The 14862-nt window shown below is 38.7% G+C and overlaps 1 protein-coding gene across 2 annotated transcripts in view; it reads right to left on the reverse strand.

Moving 5' to 3' along the window:
- Nucleotides 1-14862, reverse strand: part of KYNU (kynureninase) — a 61060-nt gene that overhangs the window by 17418 nt on the left and 28780 nt on the right. For both annotated transcript variants that reach the window (XM_030488807.1, XM_030488808.1), the window contains 3 exons: nt 14052-14198; nt 7708-7806; nt 6858-6931 (listed from right to left, as the gene is read on the reverse strand). In XM_030488807.1, coding sequence (XP_030344667.1) covers nt 6858-6931; nt 7708-7806; nt 14052-14198 — 320 coding nt within the window. The remainder of the gene's footprint in view (nt 1-6857; nt 6932-7707; nt 7807-14051; nt 14199-14862) is intronic.

Raw genomic sequence — 14862 nt, forward strand, 5'->3', positions numbered from 1 at the left:
AATGTAAAACTTTAAAGATATGAGAAGTTGCTTTTCCTCAGATCTTTGTTGGTTTTGAATACGGTAATCACAATATTAACACAAGACTCTGTAATACTAGAATCCTTATTAGCTCAAATGTAAGGATTATCCTCTCCGCTTTTTACCTGAAACAAGAAGCAACCCACCCTAGATGTGATTTGGTTTGATTCATAGAAAGTAAGAAAAGTGGGAATCTGAAGTAGGAAAAGTTATCAAATACTAAAAGTGAGTCAACATATAGTAGGAAATCCCAAATGCAAAATTGCATTAGTTCCAGCACATTTCTGCACAGAGGCAGGCAAGCTCTTAGTGGAAACATCAGAAGATTTACATGATGGTTTTTGTTGAAAACAAAAATTTTCCCCCCTTAAGAAAGAAAGGTTCTGTTATGTAGATACAGAAATGTACAGATTAAGATATAAGCATAAGAGGGAAGGGAACATCTCTTTGTGACCTATTAAAAAGTCAGGCAAATAATGTTTTCTTTCCATTTTTTAGAGGTGTGTGACACCAGCTTGAGTGTTGCATCTCTGCAAGTTCATTCAGAAGAAGGAAACTAACTCATTGCCTTCTCTTACTAGGAGAAATCAAGACACAGCAAAGTGCTTTCAAAACTTCCTGTCTCAAGGTGGAGAACTGAGACACAAAGAGAAGGCAGTTAACACCACAGGTCCTTTGAAGCAGGGGGAAGAAAAAAAATCACAGTAACCATACAGGCTCCAAGGAGAGCCCCAGGATCTCTTCCTTGCTAGTTCAGAGGGATGCAAGAGTTGCCTCCAGGCTACATTCACCTTTCCATCAAGCTAAGCCTGTTGTGTTCCTTTCATGTGTTCAAACAATTGTGTTTTACACCATATGATGAGAAAAGCTGGAGGTGGCAGATGGAAAGCTACATCCTCAAAGAACACAGCCACGTCCCTCTCATTTCCAAGGCTGGGATTGGAAAAGGGCCATGGCAGAGCAGACTAAATAGTGTATGTCCCATTAGTGTGTTGCAGAAGGAAACATGCATCAGAAATTTGATTCTACTCAGATCTAATATGTAAACTTATTTAATGAGTAATTACTGAAGAATGAATACCATTAAACACTTACTGCAAGAATTTGACCGGCCTCCACCTTAAAATAAAAATTATTAAAAAGAAAAAATAAAAAAAAATGCTGTGACAAGCATTATGCTTTGAATGACATTTCTTCATATTGTTGGTGGAGTTTTGGACAAAAAGAAGAACAAGTTGTACAGCAAAGATTTAAATATACATAAAATCACCAAATCTGCCCCCAAAATATCTGCAACCCACACTATGAACGAAAAGCAGCAATCAGTCCAGCACCATGCTTTTTAAAATTTATATTTCAGAAATTTTATATTTGAGAAATTTTACAGGAACCATGTCACTGTTTTTCTACATGCTTAATTTTAAGGTTTGACTTTTCAAAACTAACAGTGTCTAGGTAGCATGGGAGTACACACAGGGAACGAAAACAGCACATAATTTTCATACTCTCTCCACTTATCCTATAGATGATGCAGACTTGATACATGGCACATTTACTCAGATGTAGTCCCACAGGTTTACAAGGAGACATATAGCTCCTCGCTCAAACACCTTAAAATCTTACCAGGGCAAAGATGACAAAACAGGGGAAGACTTTCAGAGATGAAAGAATTAGGAGATTATTTATAACAAGAAAAGAAACAAGATTGCTTAAGATACAGTTTAATTACAAGGGAGGATTCAAAGGAAGATGGAGAAAATGCTTGACAGAACAAGGAGAGAATCATGAGAGTCACATAAAAGGAGGTACAGAGTTGAAGAAATGAGAATGGGAATAGATGATGTGAGTGCACATTAACCTCTCTCTTTTTTCCTCCCAGAGAGTCATTCCAAAGCTAAAAAATGCTCTTGGATATTTGCCATTCAGTTGTGAATCCAAGAACACAGCCCTTCAGACCCATCATGGGTCTAGATTGGCCTAATAAATCACTTGTCCCAAGACAATGCAATTAAGCCTAATTAGCCAATGCCTTGATTCCTAAACAATCTTTTCCCAAGGGAGGTTTTAACTTTTGGTTTCTAAATTAGCTCAAAGAACTATATCGGTCTCATATCCTTGGCAAAGAAACAGTTCATTTCTGCCTCAGTACAGGATACTTTACGTACTTGGGGACCACAAGTTGAGTTCCACAAATAGTTTATCCATACATTAGTCCACAATTTGAGCCCACTAGGACCACTGACAAACCCTTCTGGAAACAGCAGCATGTACACTTCCATCTGTGACCACTGACTTTTTCTACATTGTTTCTCCAGATGTCTTCCTTGGCTGGGCCAAGGTGCTCTGTTCTGCTAAAACTTTCAGTAGTGCTGAGATACTCAGAACTGATTGATAGACTCAAGGGCCAGTGAGAATTGGACCATCTTACCCTGTTATTCCTAGAAGCATTTTAAACAAGATCCAATACAACAGATATAAAACAACCTACCCAATCTTTTTATGACTGTCCTTTGCTCCCAACTCACATTGCTCCAAAGCTACATTTTCAGCAGTTTCATAGAAGCTTCAGCTATTTAGTTTGGGGATTATGTGGCTCTAATTCAGAAAGGAATAATGTGGTGTCTCATTATAGATCAAGAAAAAACCTAAAGAAAAACTCAGCTTGAGCTACCAGCCCTGGAAGGGGTTGAGCAACCTTTCACAAAACAGTTACTGGGCAGAGAGGGTCTGCACTGGAACAGGCTGGGGACCCAGAGCACCTGGGGAAAATGGGAAGGGGAAGATGTATGGAGCTGGAATAGCATATTTTTGTTTATCTCATGCCAGAGTAAAAAGTTCACATACCAAAAATCTAGCCTGGTCTCTGTAAAGAAGTAGTGGGAAAACATTTGTTGTCAGGCATTTTCATTGGAATCAAGACACCAAAAAGGAAAGTTATCTAAGAGGAAGGATTGATATCTCACCTGCGTCTATGAAGAAAGCGTTAGAAGACACCTTGTGTTTCTCAAAGCTAGCTTGAACTAGTTATAGTTACCTTTTAGTTTCTTGTTCTCTGATACTTTCTTTATCCTTTAGTAAAAGCAGACATGCGCTTTGGACGTCGGCTGCTTTCTGCACATACAGCATTTCTGCACATCACACAAACTTTTTATTTTTAAACTCTACCTGCTGCTAGTGTGTGCTAAAGTTAAGTCTTGAAAAATCCTTTAATTTAAACACTAGACTGTGTACAATTTTCATTTAATCCTCTGCCAAGTCTTCTCTATTATTCTGCTGGCTGCTTTACATACATTTATTTCCCTTTCATCTTTTTAAATTGTGCCTTACTTTTTCTTGCAGGGATTTGACTAGGACTTTTTTTCTTCTCCTATCTCAGGACTTTGCATGCTTGTCCCCTCCTGCCCCTTCTGCCATGGTGACAGCACAGTTGAACTCACTGCACACTGCACATCTACAACTGCACATACTCCGTTGTGAACAACTGACTTCTCCTGTACCTCCTACCCTAGGTGCTCACAAACATTGACATTTCATTATAGCTATCTTGATTGGTAGATTTTAGTTATCCTTCTTTTTATAAATGGGTAAATTGAGAAACGAGGAGAAAAAAAAGGGGGGGAGGGACGAACGACACCACACACACACACACAAAAGAAACAAATAAACAAAAAAACCCTACATAACTGCATTCTATGGAAGCTTGGTGGCACAGGCTCAACCTGCACTGACTGAACAGTTTCAGTAGTGTTTCATAACTCTGCTCTGTCCAGGTCTTTTTTTATCTGAAACCTTCCCATAAAGAAATCACTCTAGCACAATTAGCCAGGAATATATTGCATTGTGATATATAGAGCAGGTATTAAAACAGCTATTCGAGTATTAAAACAGACTTCAAAGAAGGTGAGATCATGAGAGAATAGAGATATATGGGATGCATATATGTCACACTGATTCAGTTTTACTGCTCTAGGAAGAAAGATAGGGGACTAGCTAAGGACTACCCAACATACTTGGGTGCAGATGTTAATTAGGATGGTTACAACATGTAACTTTTAGACCCATGGCCCTTGCAGTGAATTAGAGGACTATCCCTGGTGTGCTGATTTTGGCTGGGATAGAGTTAATTTTCTTTATAGTAGCTGTTATGAGGTAACCATTATGCGTAACGGAGCCCTGCTGTCTTGGAGATGGCTGATCACCTGCCTGCCCATGGGAAGTGGTGAATGAATTCCTTGCTTTGCTTTGCTTGTGCATGCATGGCTTTTGCTTGAATTTATAAACTGTCTTTATCTCAACCCATGAGTTTTTTCACTTTCACCCTTCCTATTCTTTCTCACATCCCACTGCAGGGGAGTGAGTGAGCAGCTGTGTGGGGCTTAGTTGCTGGCTGGAGTTAAACCATGACACGTAGCTAAGCCAGGGAGTGCGTGCTGGTCTTTGCACTGACACAAAACAAGTCTGTATTGCCCATGGCCTTCATTTGCCAGCGATCAGACCTAAGAATCAAACTTTGCTCTTCGGCAAAGTTATCAAATTTAAAATAAAATACATTTGGTGATGTGCTTCAGGGCTTAAAATTAGAATTTAGGATTGAGTTGTTTAATTTTCAATGAGTACCCAAGTCCTTTTTGCCCCAGACTCAGTCAGTAATAGGCAAATATTCTGGGTCTGCCACTCTGATTGAGGTCAGAACATACATTTTTGTATTAGCATACAATACATTATTTTGCTATAAAAATAGCCACTTAGTCAATAGCTTGCAGAAAATATGAAGGATGAGACAAATTAAAGAAATCTATATAGGTGGGTAAAGTGACTTGCACAATATTGGCTATGAGTTAAAACACTATTTCAGAGAGTTTAAATGACAAAATGGTTTCAGTTGGATTGGAATTTAATTACCCACTTGTGTGGGCTGAGATGCAAAGAAACATGTATTTGGTGCTTCTGTTTTAGAATGAAGTTGTCTGGCCACTGGGTGTCATCCTTGATTCAGATGACAGCCAAAGACTTTTTAGATGGAACATAAAACCTGCAACTTCAGAGCAGTTAAATTCCACTCTATTTGATTGTACAACATACAGCAAATTGCTCTGCATTTAAATCAGCTATAAAATTGAATACTTTGATATAGACAAATTATCCTTTGTCTCATTGCCTTATTTGGAGACTTGAAATGGCTGGTTGACACGTAAAAGAAAGAAAAGTAATGCATATTTACTGCAAACAATTTGATGAGTGATTAGCAAATCTCAGGAAAAAAAAATAAATTAAATAATACAAAGAGTCTATGTAAGAAGTTTGAAATTATATCCTTAATTGGGCCCCAGGCTAAAAAAGCTTGTTTCATATAGGCAACTATTCAAAACATTCAGCATCCGGATTCAGTGCACAATTTAATGGCTATGTATGAATAAGCTGGTACAGGAATAACTAATTTAATCTCTTACCTACAATACCAAGCTGGTGCCCTCACAGAAGTTTAAAAATTTCATCAAGGAGGCAAAAAGACTCAGAGTCCTCAAGATTTTATTCATGCCTGCTATTGCTATTCTGTGATTTCTAGCTGGCCTGCATTTTTTCATTGCTCAGCATCTTCCCAGTTCCCCACAACCAGGATCCAGAGGTGTGGCCATGGGAGCAATGCCCACATCTGGCAAAATGGGCAGCGGGGGGGGGGGGGGAGAACGGACGGGGATGACACACGATGAACCCACAACAAAAACCAATCACCTTTCCAGAAGAAGTATCCAGATATTTGAAATATTTTGCCAGTGTTCACATATGAGGATCAAATCAGCTTACAACAGGTCATATGTCATCGTAATGAGTTTTCTGTTATGGGTGACTAAGAAGAACTTATCAGCATTATTTTGTTATCTCCTGGGAGTCTAGACAGTCTGAAACCAGCACATAGTGTGGTGAAGTTGCTCATTATAATATTATTTCTCTCTGAAACCTGATTTAGTTTGCTTTCTTCAAGCTAAAATAAAAGCAAGGGCCAGCAATTTCTCAAAGCATTATAGCCAGAAAGAAATGTTTATATTTGTCAGTGCATTAGAAGTATTAATTCTGCTGTTCTTCATATACATATGTACGGAACAGTCATATAACATTTTAAATAACAGGGTTGGTGTTTTTTAATGCAACTAACCTCAGTTGACAGCACAGCTTTTCATGGATTATGCAGTCTTTGAAAACACATATCTCTATGTAATGCTTCTTAGCTTTACCAGTGGATACAATTTTAACGAAAACATGCCAGTATTAAAGAGCTATCAGACACAGAGTTGTAATTGTCTTTGATTTTGTTCACCAGGCAAAGACTTCAATAATTTTTAAAAATCCATTTTTAAAGGAAGATGTTAAATATTCTTCTTACATTAACAGTCTCATAGGCATGATTTAAATTACTTGGTTTTAATGTTATAAGCATTCTCTTTTATGACTATATTTAGGTTAGAACTGATAGCAGACTTCAAGAAGGAAATGCATTTAAGATGTGAGCATGTACATTAACAACTTCAGAATTTACTGAAATTAACATAAAACAACCCATCTGAGGTAACAAAGTCAAATAAACAAATTATCCAAGCTTGTACTACCCTTTTCATTGCTGCAATAAGTCAGTTAAAAATATTACTCCAATGGTTTTTGTGAAACAGGAAATTTCTTCTGCATCTATACATATCTGCATACACACATAGATACATATGTCCATAGTTTATAATTAAGAATCTTTACACCTCCTCACTTTTAAATCTAAACTCAAAGGGAAGATATTTTTCCATTTAAACTTCACAACATCTTTTATTTGAGTATAGAAAAATACTTACACTGGTTTAATACTCTGGGAATGCTTCTCATGAATGTAGGCACCAGCAATACCGCCTGCTCCAGAATTTAAATACTGCAAAGAATAAATCAACATGTACCCTTCATGCTCATTATCTGTAAAATATAGCTGTACTTCCCTTGTCCTGCTTTATAAAACACACAAATTTTAACATTTCTAGTGGTTTTTAACTAGAGATCTTAGCATTTGTCTCAAAGTGCTAATGTATGTAAAAGCAGACATATTTTTTTCAGATTAGTCCTAAAAATATCTTTCTTGGCTTGCATACAATATTTGAAGTCTAACAGCAAAAGGTTAGAAAATTGATGTATGGCTGAAACAGTCCCATGTCAAAACACACATAGCAAAGTCATCAAACAATTCATCTGACTATATCTGTTGGTTCTTAATCTCAAGAGAAGTCAAAGGAACTAAAGATACCTTGTTCTATCATTTAAAATTATTTAAGTTTAGACAAGAGTATTCTCTTAATTAAGGACCACTTAAGAAAAGCTTATAGCCACAAAACCTCCTCTGCATGGGAAATAAGAGAAATGCCCCTGATACTGTGACTGGAGGCAAGAGTGTGCTTCAGAGCAGATGTTTAACCACCACTAGCATTCACCTCACATCCACAAGACCTTGCAGGTCGTTGATACTGTTATATTTTGGAACATCTCATAACAAAGCCACCACCAAAGTCAATTTCCATCTCCCCATTGGGACTGGTTCAAACATCTATCTAAGTCTTGATCAACAGCTCGGGTGCAGTTCTTATTCATCTGACCTGTTTGCTGACCCATCCTAAGCGACATTATGGAAAATAGGCTCAAACAGTGAATCTATTTTACCTTGTAGGAGCACCAGCATGCAAAATCTACTCCCCAGTCATGTAAATGAAGCTCTACATTCCCAACAGCATGAGCCAGGTCAAATCCAACAAAGCAACCCTGCGAAAAAGAGATTAATAATATGCTACTTATCAAGATAATCATAACTATAAAAATATTTTGAAAAAACATCTTTAGAGCTTTACTTGCTCTCTATAAAGGCATGCTATGAAGTCCCATCTGTTTTATTACTAGAAACAAGTTTTCTATACCATAGATACATGTAGAAATCATGAACTGTTTTGCAGGCACGTCTTCAGGGATGATTGGATGTGGTTTAGACTCCTAAGTATTTTCTCATGCAGTAAACTGGAATCACTTGAAATAAGTATTCAGAACAATTTCCAACTGTTGTATGGCAAGACAAGTTCTAGGCAGAGACAAAATAGTAATGTGCATAGTGATGCCAATATTCATAAACAATTACATTCTACTATGTACTTATACTTAAAGTCTTCCTGATATTTAAACTACGAGGATCTTGCTCTTTGGGAATCCAAATGGGTGAGATGCAAAACATTGATCTTAAACATTTCTGTACTTGTCCCTAAAAGGTTGCAAAACATTCTGTCATTTCTGTGGAAACTGTTGTATTTGTCACGACCACAATTTGCATCGGGCACTGTGAGGAAGGGAAATATATATATATATATATATATATGAGGACCACACATATATAGCTCAAAAAGTAGCAGTTTTGAACACAAAATAACCACTGGATGGCAGTATTTTTAAACTAAAAAGTTCTTTCAAGCTTTGCTGTTTATTTAAGCACAGAAAAATAAAATTGCCTTCTGTGTCAGGACTACAAATTAAATGCTATTTTGCATTTTGCTTTTAAAACACAAACTGCTTGCTTACAAGCAGCATGGCAGGACTAAGAGTGAGAGCACAGGCTGCAGAAAAATTAATGTCCAATAATAAACCAAAGGATTTGAAGAATCTCTTGCTGTTTCTTGCACAAAGGGAGCCTTAGCTAAATTATTTAATCAGTTCTTTTGTATATTTAATCTTCTGTATAAAATAGATAACAATTTGAATGAAGTAGCATTTTAAGAAGATGTGACACACTAATTCTAATGGAGGCATTGTTGAAGTTATCAGCTTGAGAAGTCACTCCAAAACAATGGGAAGAAAACTCACTGCCATAGCAGTTGCATGATCTAAACATTGGAATCAAAGTTCCAATAAATAGCCTAGCCTTCACATCCTTGGTGGCTTGTCTTCATAGGGACATACCCTCAAGTGAGTTAAGACAAATCAACTGAAATGGTGAAGCTAATGCAGAGAAGCTGAAGCACTGAATGCCCATGGGAATGCCCTTAGAGATAAAAACGGCCTTGGTTCAGCTACAGCAAACCAAAGCCAATCTGCTAGAGAACAAGAAGATTTTTGTAGGTTTTTAAGGTATTAACTTCAAAATTTCAGTTGACTGGATTTAAACATTCACAGGTATCACTTTTATCTGTAAACTCAACATGCACGAACTTTCTTGAGCACTGGCACTGGCTGGAGTAGACCAGCTTGAACCCACACCATGGGCTTATAGCTCTCAAACAGGAGAGCGAACAACATACCATCATCTTCCTGAACCACTTTAACTGCTCCCCAACACCTTGAAATTGGTTGATAAATCTTACTGGGTGCTATTTAACTTACTAATGAAGCACAGCCTGAAAATCTGGGTTCATTGCTGGCAGGTTTCTGCATCATCGCAGAAACACCCACTTGTACCATTTCATTCAAGTCATCATCTGTAAGTTGGGTCGTGCTGGCTTGCTCTCCCGGGGAGGTGTCTGGCACTTGAGTCACACAAACAGCAAATGTTTAGCCACACAAATTACATGGAAAAAGTAAAACAAACTGAAACAGCTCTCTCTGCACAAGCCACGCAGAACAAGGACTGCGTGGGAGTGTTGCTTCCCCAGACTAGGGGGAAAACAGAGCTTTCCATCTGCTCTGGGCAAAGAGGAGGACATGTGTTCTCCCCTGCCTCTTCTGTTTTATTCTAACATCTAAAAGTCATTTCTGCAAAGTGTCTGGGTAGCTGCTGATAACCAGCAGGTAACAACTCAGCATGGACAATGACATTTGGAGAGAGGGAGAGAAATGACAGCTTCAGACCAGCAAATCTGGGACATTTAGAAAGAGAGACAGGAAAAGAAATTAAGATGAAGGATCTTAAAGCTCTTCCTACTGGGACTCAAGAGACTAAAATACTTTACATATGGTACAGAGTCAGTGGAAAGTACAATATAACTTATGAAGTGAAAATTGTATTTGAAAGGTAGAGTCTCCTAAAAGTCAGCCATTTCTTCACTTGTAGAAGAGTAAAATGACTCAACCCCCTTGTCCTGGGTTCAGCTATAGCAGTCATTTTTCTCCTTCTTAGTAGCTGGTGCAGTGCTGTGTTTTTTAACTTTCAGCCTGGGAACAATGCTGATAACACCGATGTTTTTAGTTGTTGCTAAGTAATGTTTACTCTGACCAAGGACTTTCTCAGTCTCATGCTTTGCCAGGGAGGAGGGGAAGCCAGGAGGAAGCAGAGACAGGACACCTGACCCAAACTAGCCAAAGGGATATTCCATACCATGGCACGTCATGCCCAGTATATAAAGCAGGGGGAGTTACCCGGAAGGCCCAGATCACTGCTCGGGTCGGGCTGGGTATCGGTCGGCGGGTGGTGAGCAATTGTATCCTCTCCCCTTGTTATTTCACTAATCATTATTATCATTGGTGGTAGCAGCAGTGGTTTTGTATTACACCTTAGTTATGGGACTGCTCTTACCTCAACCCGTGGAAGTTACATTCTTTCGATTCTCCTCCCCATCCCTCCAGGAGCAGGGGGAGGAAGAAGGCGGGGAGTGAGCCAGCGGCTGCGTGGTTCTGAGTTACCGGCTGGGCTCAAGCCACGACAGCCCTCCATCCTCTAGAGCAAGCTCAGAAGCATGGAACAAGGCAAACTCACACCCTCTTCAGCCTGCTGATGAATCTCTTGCACAATACATAGTAATTTTGATTTATCTGAGAGATCCAAGATGGAAAAATAGCCTGAGGTAATTTTTCAAGCTTAATTTAGTTCATTTAATATTTAACGACTTAATGAAGCTGTCTATGTGCAGAGCTTTCACTCTGGGAGGAATCTTAATGTACGCAGAGAACTTAGGAAATTGGCTTAAAAAATGTAAAAGGAAATCAGTAACTTAATTCATAAATGATTGACCTCAAGCATCCTAGGACATTTTCCAGACCTCTGAGCTTGCAGCTCAAATGTCTGGACAAGCCCTGATAGGGCACAACATACAATCCAACACTGCAGGATTGTATTTCAAATGTACATTAAAAGAATTATTAAGACCATCTGTGTAGGACTTTTCTCTCTGCTGTACTGGCTGACAAGTGATTTTTTTCCCCCCTCTTCTCAAATGATGTTTCCATCCTGTATTTTCCCCTGCTGACTTTCTTGTTTGTCAGCTCCCCCCAGGCTATTTTCTGTTCAGGAGCATGGGATCATTCACCACCAGGAAGGAGTGCATTGCATTTTTGCTATGAACATGACTTCTTGGGAGTATCTTCTTTTAACACACATTTTAAAGGACTTCCATACTTTCTGTGATAATATATTACGTATAAGACAACCCTGGTTTCATCAGATCTAGAAGCTCTTGAAGGAGATACGGTCTTTAAGTCTATGCACTTACTGTCCTGAAAGCTCGTCAACCTGGGGACAGGGACTAGTTGGATGCCACCAAACAGAAACTGAGCCTATACACATTACATAGGTGCTAATGATTCTGGTTCAACAGCTATTTGTTTTGGTTTGGTTTTTGTTGGTCTGGTTTTCCTGTTGTTGTGTTGGGTTTTTTTCTCTCCCCTAACCCAATGGCATCTCTAACATCATCTCTGACCTGGGAAAAGAGGAGAGAAGCTAATTGCTTTTGAAGGTCCAGCATTTGGGGACTTTTGGTAACCAGAAGCCCTGAGACTAAGACTAAGCAGGATACAGGAACACCTCTTATCAACATTAAGACAGAAAACTCTTCATGAATGCCTGATTTTGTAGCTGTTCAAGTAAATATTTGCCATATGCAGATGTTCAAGGGTAGTGTAGCACCATGTTACATAGTGGTTTTGTATAAACACACAAACATCACTTAACCCAGGGGGCAGAATCTGTAAGGGCATTGAGCTGAGTGTATCTGACAGTATGGAAATAAAAACAGGGCTGACTCATGCTTTTCAAGCCTTATAGGTACTCAAACACTTCTTCAGGCTGAATTATTTTTTCTTTTTAAATACACTAATGACATTATCATGCATCTACCTGCATTCCAGTCCTACATATTCTAATCACAAAGAAGCTGGCAATTTACTTTTTTTTCCCCATTTTTGAAAAAATCTCTGGAAGAAGAAATTCGCTTCTACATTATGGCATTTCTAACAGGCATACAGGTGGAAATGAACATTGGACATCTACCTGTGCCTGCTGGAGTACTGGAATGCTGTCAGAAATTGCTCTCCTCTTCAGTAATGTGACACAGACTCTATAAATGTGCAGTGATTTCGTGTATATCCATGTGGAAGCACATACCCCTGAGTTAATAGTATTATTTGTGCTGCTTTACAGAAATTTTAAGCTTTCTCCAACAAGTCGTGGTTATCTCCTCAGATAATACAAGCATCAAACCCATATTCACTCCAGATAATAAACCCTGAGTGACTATTCTTTTTCCAGAACACAGGTTCTCAGCCATTTTAGGACAGTTTATTGCTTTCAGTGAAACTGCACCACTTCCCCTTCTCCAAGCACATGTCCCACAGTCCAGAGAGCATATTTAGATAGGCAGTAAAGCAATAGGCTTTTCCCAGATTGTTCATATTTACAGTAGAGAAAAAAGATTTTTCTCTCAGACACCTTTCAGACACATCACAGCAGATTTCAGGGAAAAATCACTGTAGGCACATAGGCGTTGGTGGCTGAATGAAAGCTTTGCTGCCACCAAGAGTGAGAGAGAGTAGAGCAGTGGGTGGCATCATCCTATTAATAACCTGTATTCCCTTTCAAACATTTTAGCATAGTCTTTTGATTATTCGTCATCAGCAAAATCCTGAAAGACCCTCAAGGAAAGCACCATGAAGGTGCTGCTTCTTCAGTTGCATGGAGATAATACACAGACCCATTTCCCCCTGCAGCTGATTCACCCCGTTTCTTTTTTTCCCTTGGTTTTCTGCATCCATGTCAGCAGTCAGTCTTGTTTTGTACTGGGTTCAGGAACAATGTTGTTGCCAGGTGCTGCTCTGTGAGAACATTCCTTTTTTATATCCCACAGGCCCTGCACTAGCTCTCACACCTGTTCTGCTCTCTCAGGGGAGACTTTACCATCAGTTTCCAGTAGCATAAGTTACTCCCCGACCTCCAGAAAAATTTCTACTGCCAAACCTACAGCAACAGAAAATGTATAGCCTGTTGCGAGCCAGGAACTTCTCCAAAGAGTTAAAACATCAAATATAAATAGTTAGCTGGTTTGCCAAAATCCAGTGATACTAAATCCTTGAATGGCTTAATCTTCTATGAGATAAGGTACATCCAGTAAAAGACTGCCCCTATGGAAAGTCTGGTGACCTCCTGTTGACAAAAAGACTTAATTAAAAACTGTTTTCTCTTGGATTCCTAAGGTAATTGATATGGTTAAAGAAGTTTTACAGCTATGTCCACAGAACACACTGCCTCCAAGCTCTGAAGGCTGAGTCATCACTAAAATACAGCTGTCTTATGACATTGATGTTCTCCATGTTGTGCCTGTCTCCAGAAAACTGATCAGCTGAGTCTGAACACTGCTGGCTCTATGGGGAGTTCACCTCCCTACTCACTGGGGGAAAAAAACACCACAGCATAGTTGCAGGAAAGGAGGAAAATAATGTAAGTCTGCCAAAGAAAAAAAGGAAATCTAATACAAACTAACTCTTCAAGAGAGATTAAAGCTGTGATTGCCTCCTCCTCCTCCTTCTCCCCTGAACCTCCTGAAATTCTATCCTTCAATAAAAGCCCAGTAGAAGTTAACTGTCATGAATTATCACTCCATATTGTTTAAGTCATTCCAGCAAGGTTGTTCTCACAGAATTATTTCTTCATGCAGCACACAACACCCAGAGGATCTAGGCACAGACTGCTTTTGGTTTTTATCAGAGCCCCACAGGTTTCTGCACATGCTCTATTTTGTTCCAGAAAAGTAGAAATTAAAAATATTTCACAGAAAAATTGTTCAAAAATTGGTGTTAAAGGGATGGGTCTGGAACAATCCTACCTTTTCTTGGCCAGCCTGTGTTATTCTAGGGATGTCAAAAAACTGTCCTGTGTAGTACTGCACCCCACTGAAGAGAATGACAGCAATAGAGTCCCCTTCCTTCTCAATTACAGCGAGAATATCTTCAATCCTCAGGGTCTCCTCTCCCTAAAACAAAGTTAAAGCACACATTTTATATCAACTCTGGCAGTAATGAAACTGTCATTTCTTACTTCATAATCTATATTTTACCATGACCCCTGCTGCTTGCGTAAGGAGATCAAAAGCAAATCCTTAGCATCATAATGGTATACAAAGGTAGTTCTACGAAGCATATGAAGTAGCCTATAAATAAGCTAATTCAAAAAAAAAAAAAAAAAAAATCGTTAACAAGCATATCTTGAAAGTGCCAGTTAAAACCCCAAAGTCTATTCACTTCATATTCTAGCATGTTTCATACTCCTTAATATTTTAGACAGTTTTAAATTACAGTGAAAAAAGTCCTGGTAAAAGTAGCTTACATAATGATTTTTATGTGGCAGCTGAAATTTGTGACATTTGCAAGACTCGGAAATTGTCTATCAGTTTCACTCTGTACTTTTCTGATAAACATTGTATCCCACAGGAAGCTATTATAAACCTGCCGTATTTATATTTCAAAAACAAGAAGTCTCGCGTCATCAAAAGTACCAAAAATCTCCAACCATGGGGTCATTAAATATAGAGGAATTTTTTTTACAAAAAAAAGGAAATAAAAAAAAGGCACCTCATTCTTGATCTTTTTAGGAAAATTACTGCCCCATTCTCTTCCTATCTTCCTAGCAAGGAATCA

Source organism: Strigops habroptila, chromosome 5 (genome assembly GCF_004027225.2).
Source record: "Strigops habroptila isolate Jane chromosome 5, bStrHab1.2.pri, whole genome shotgun sequence".
NCBI classification, from domain to species: Eukaryota; Metazoa; Chordata; class Aves; order Psittaciformes; family Psittacidae; genus Strigops; species Strigops habroptila.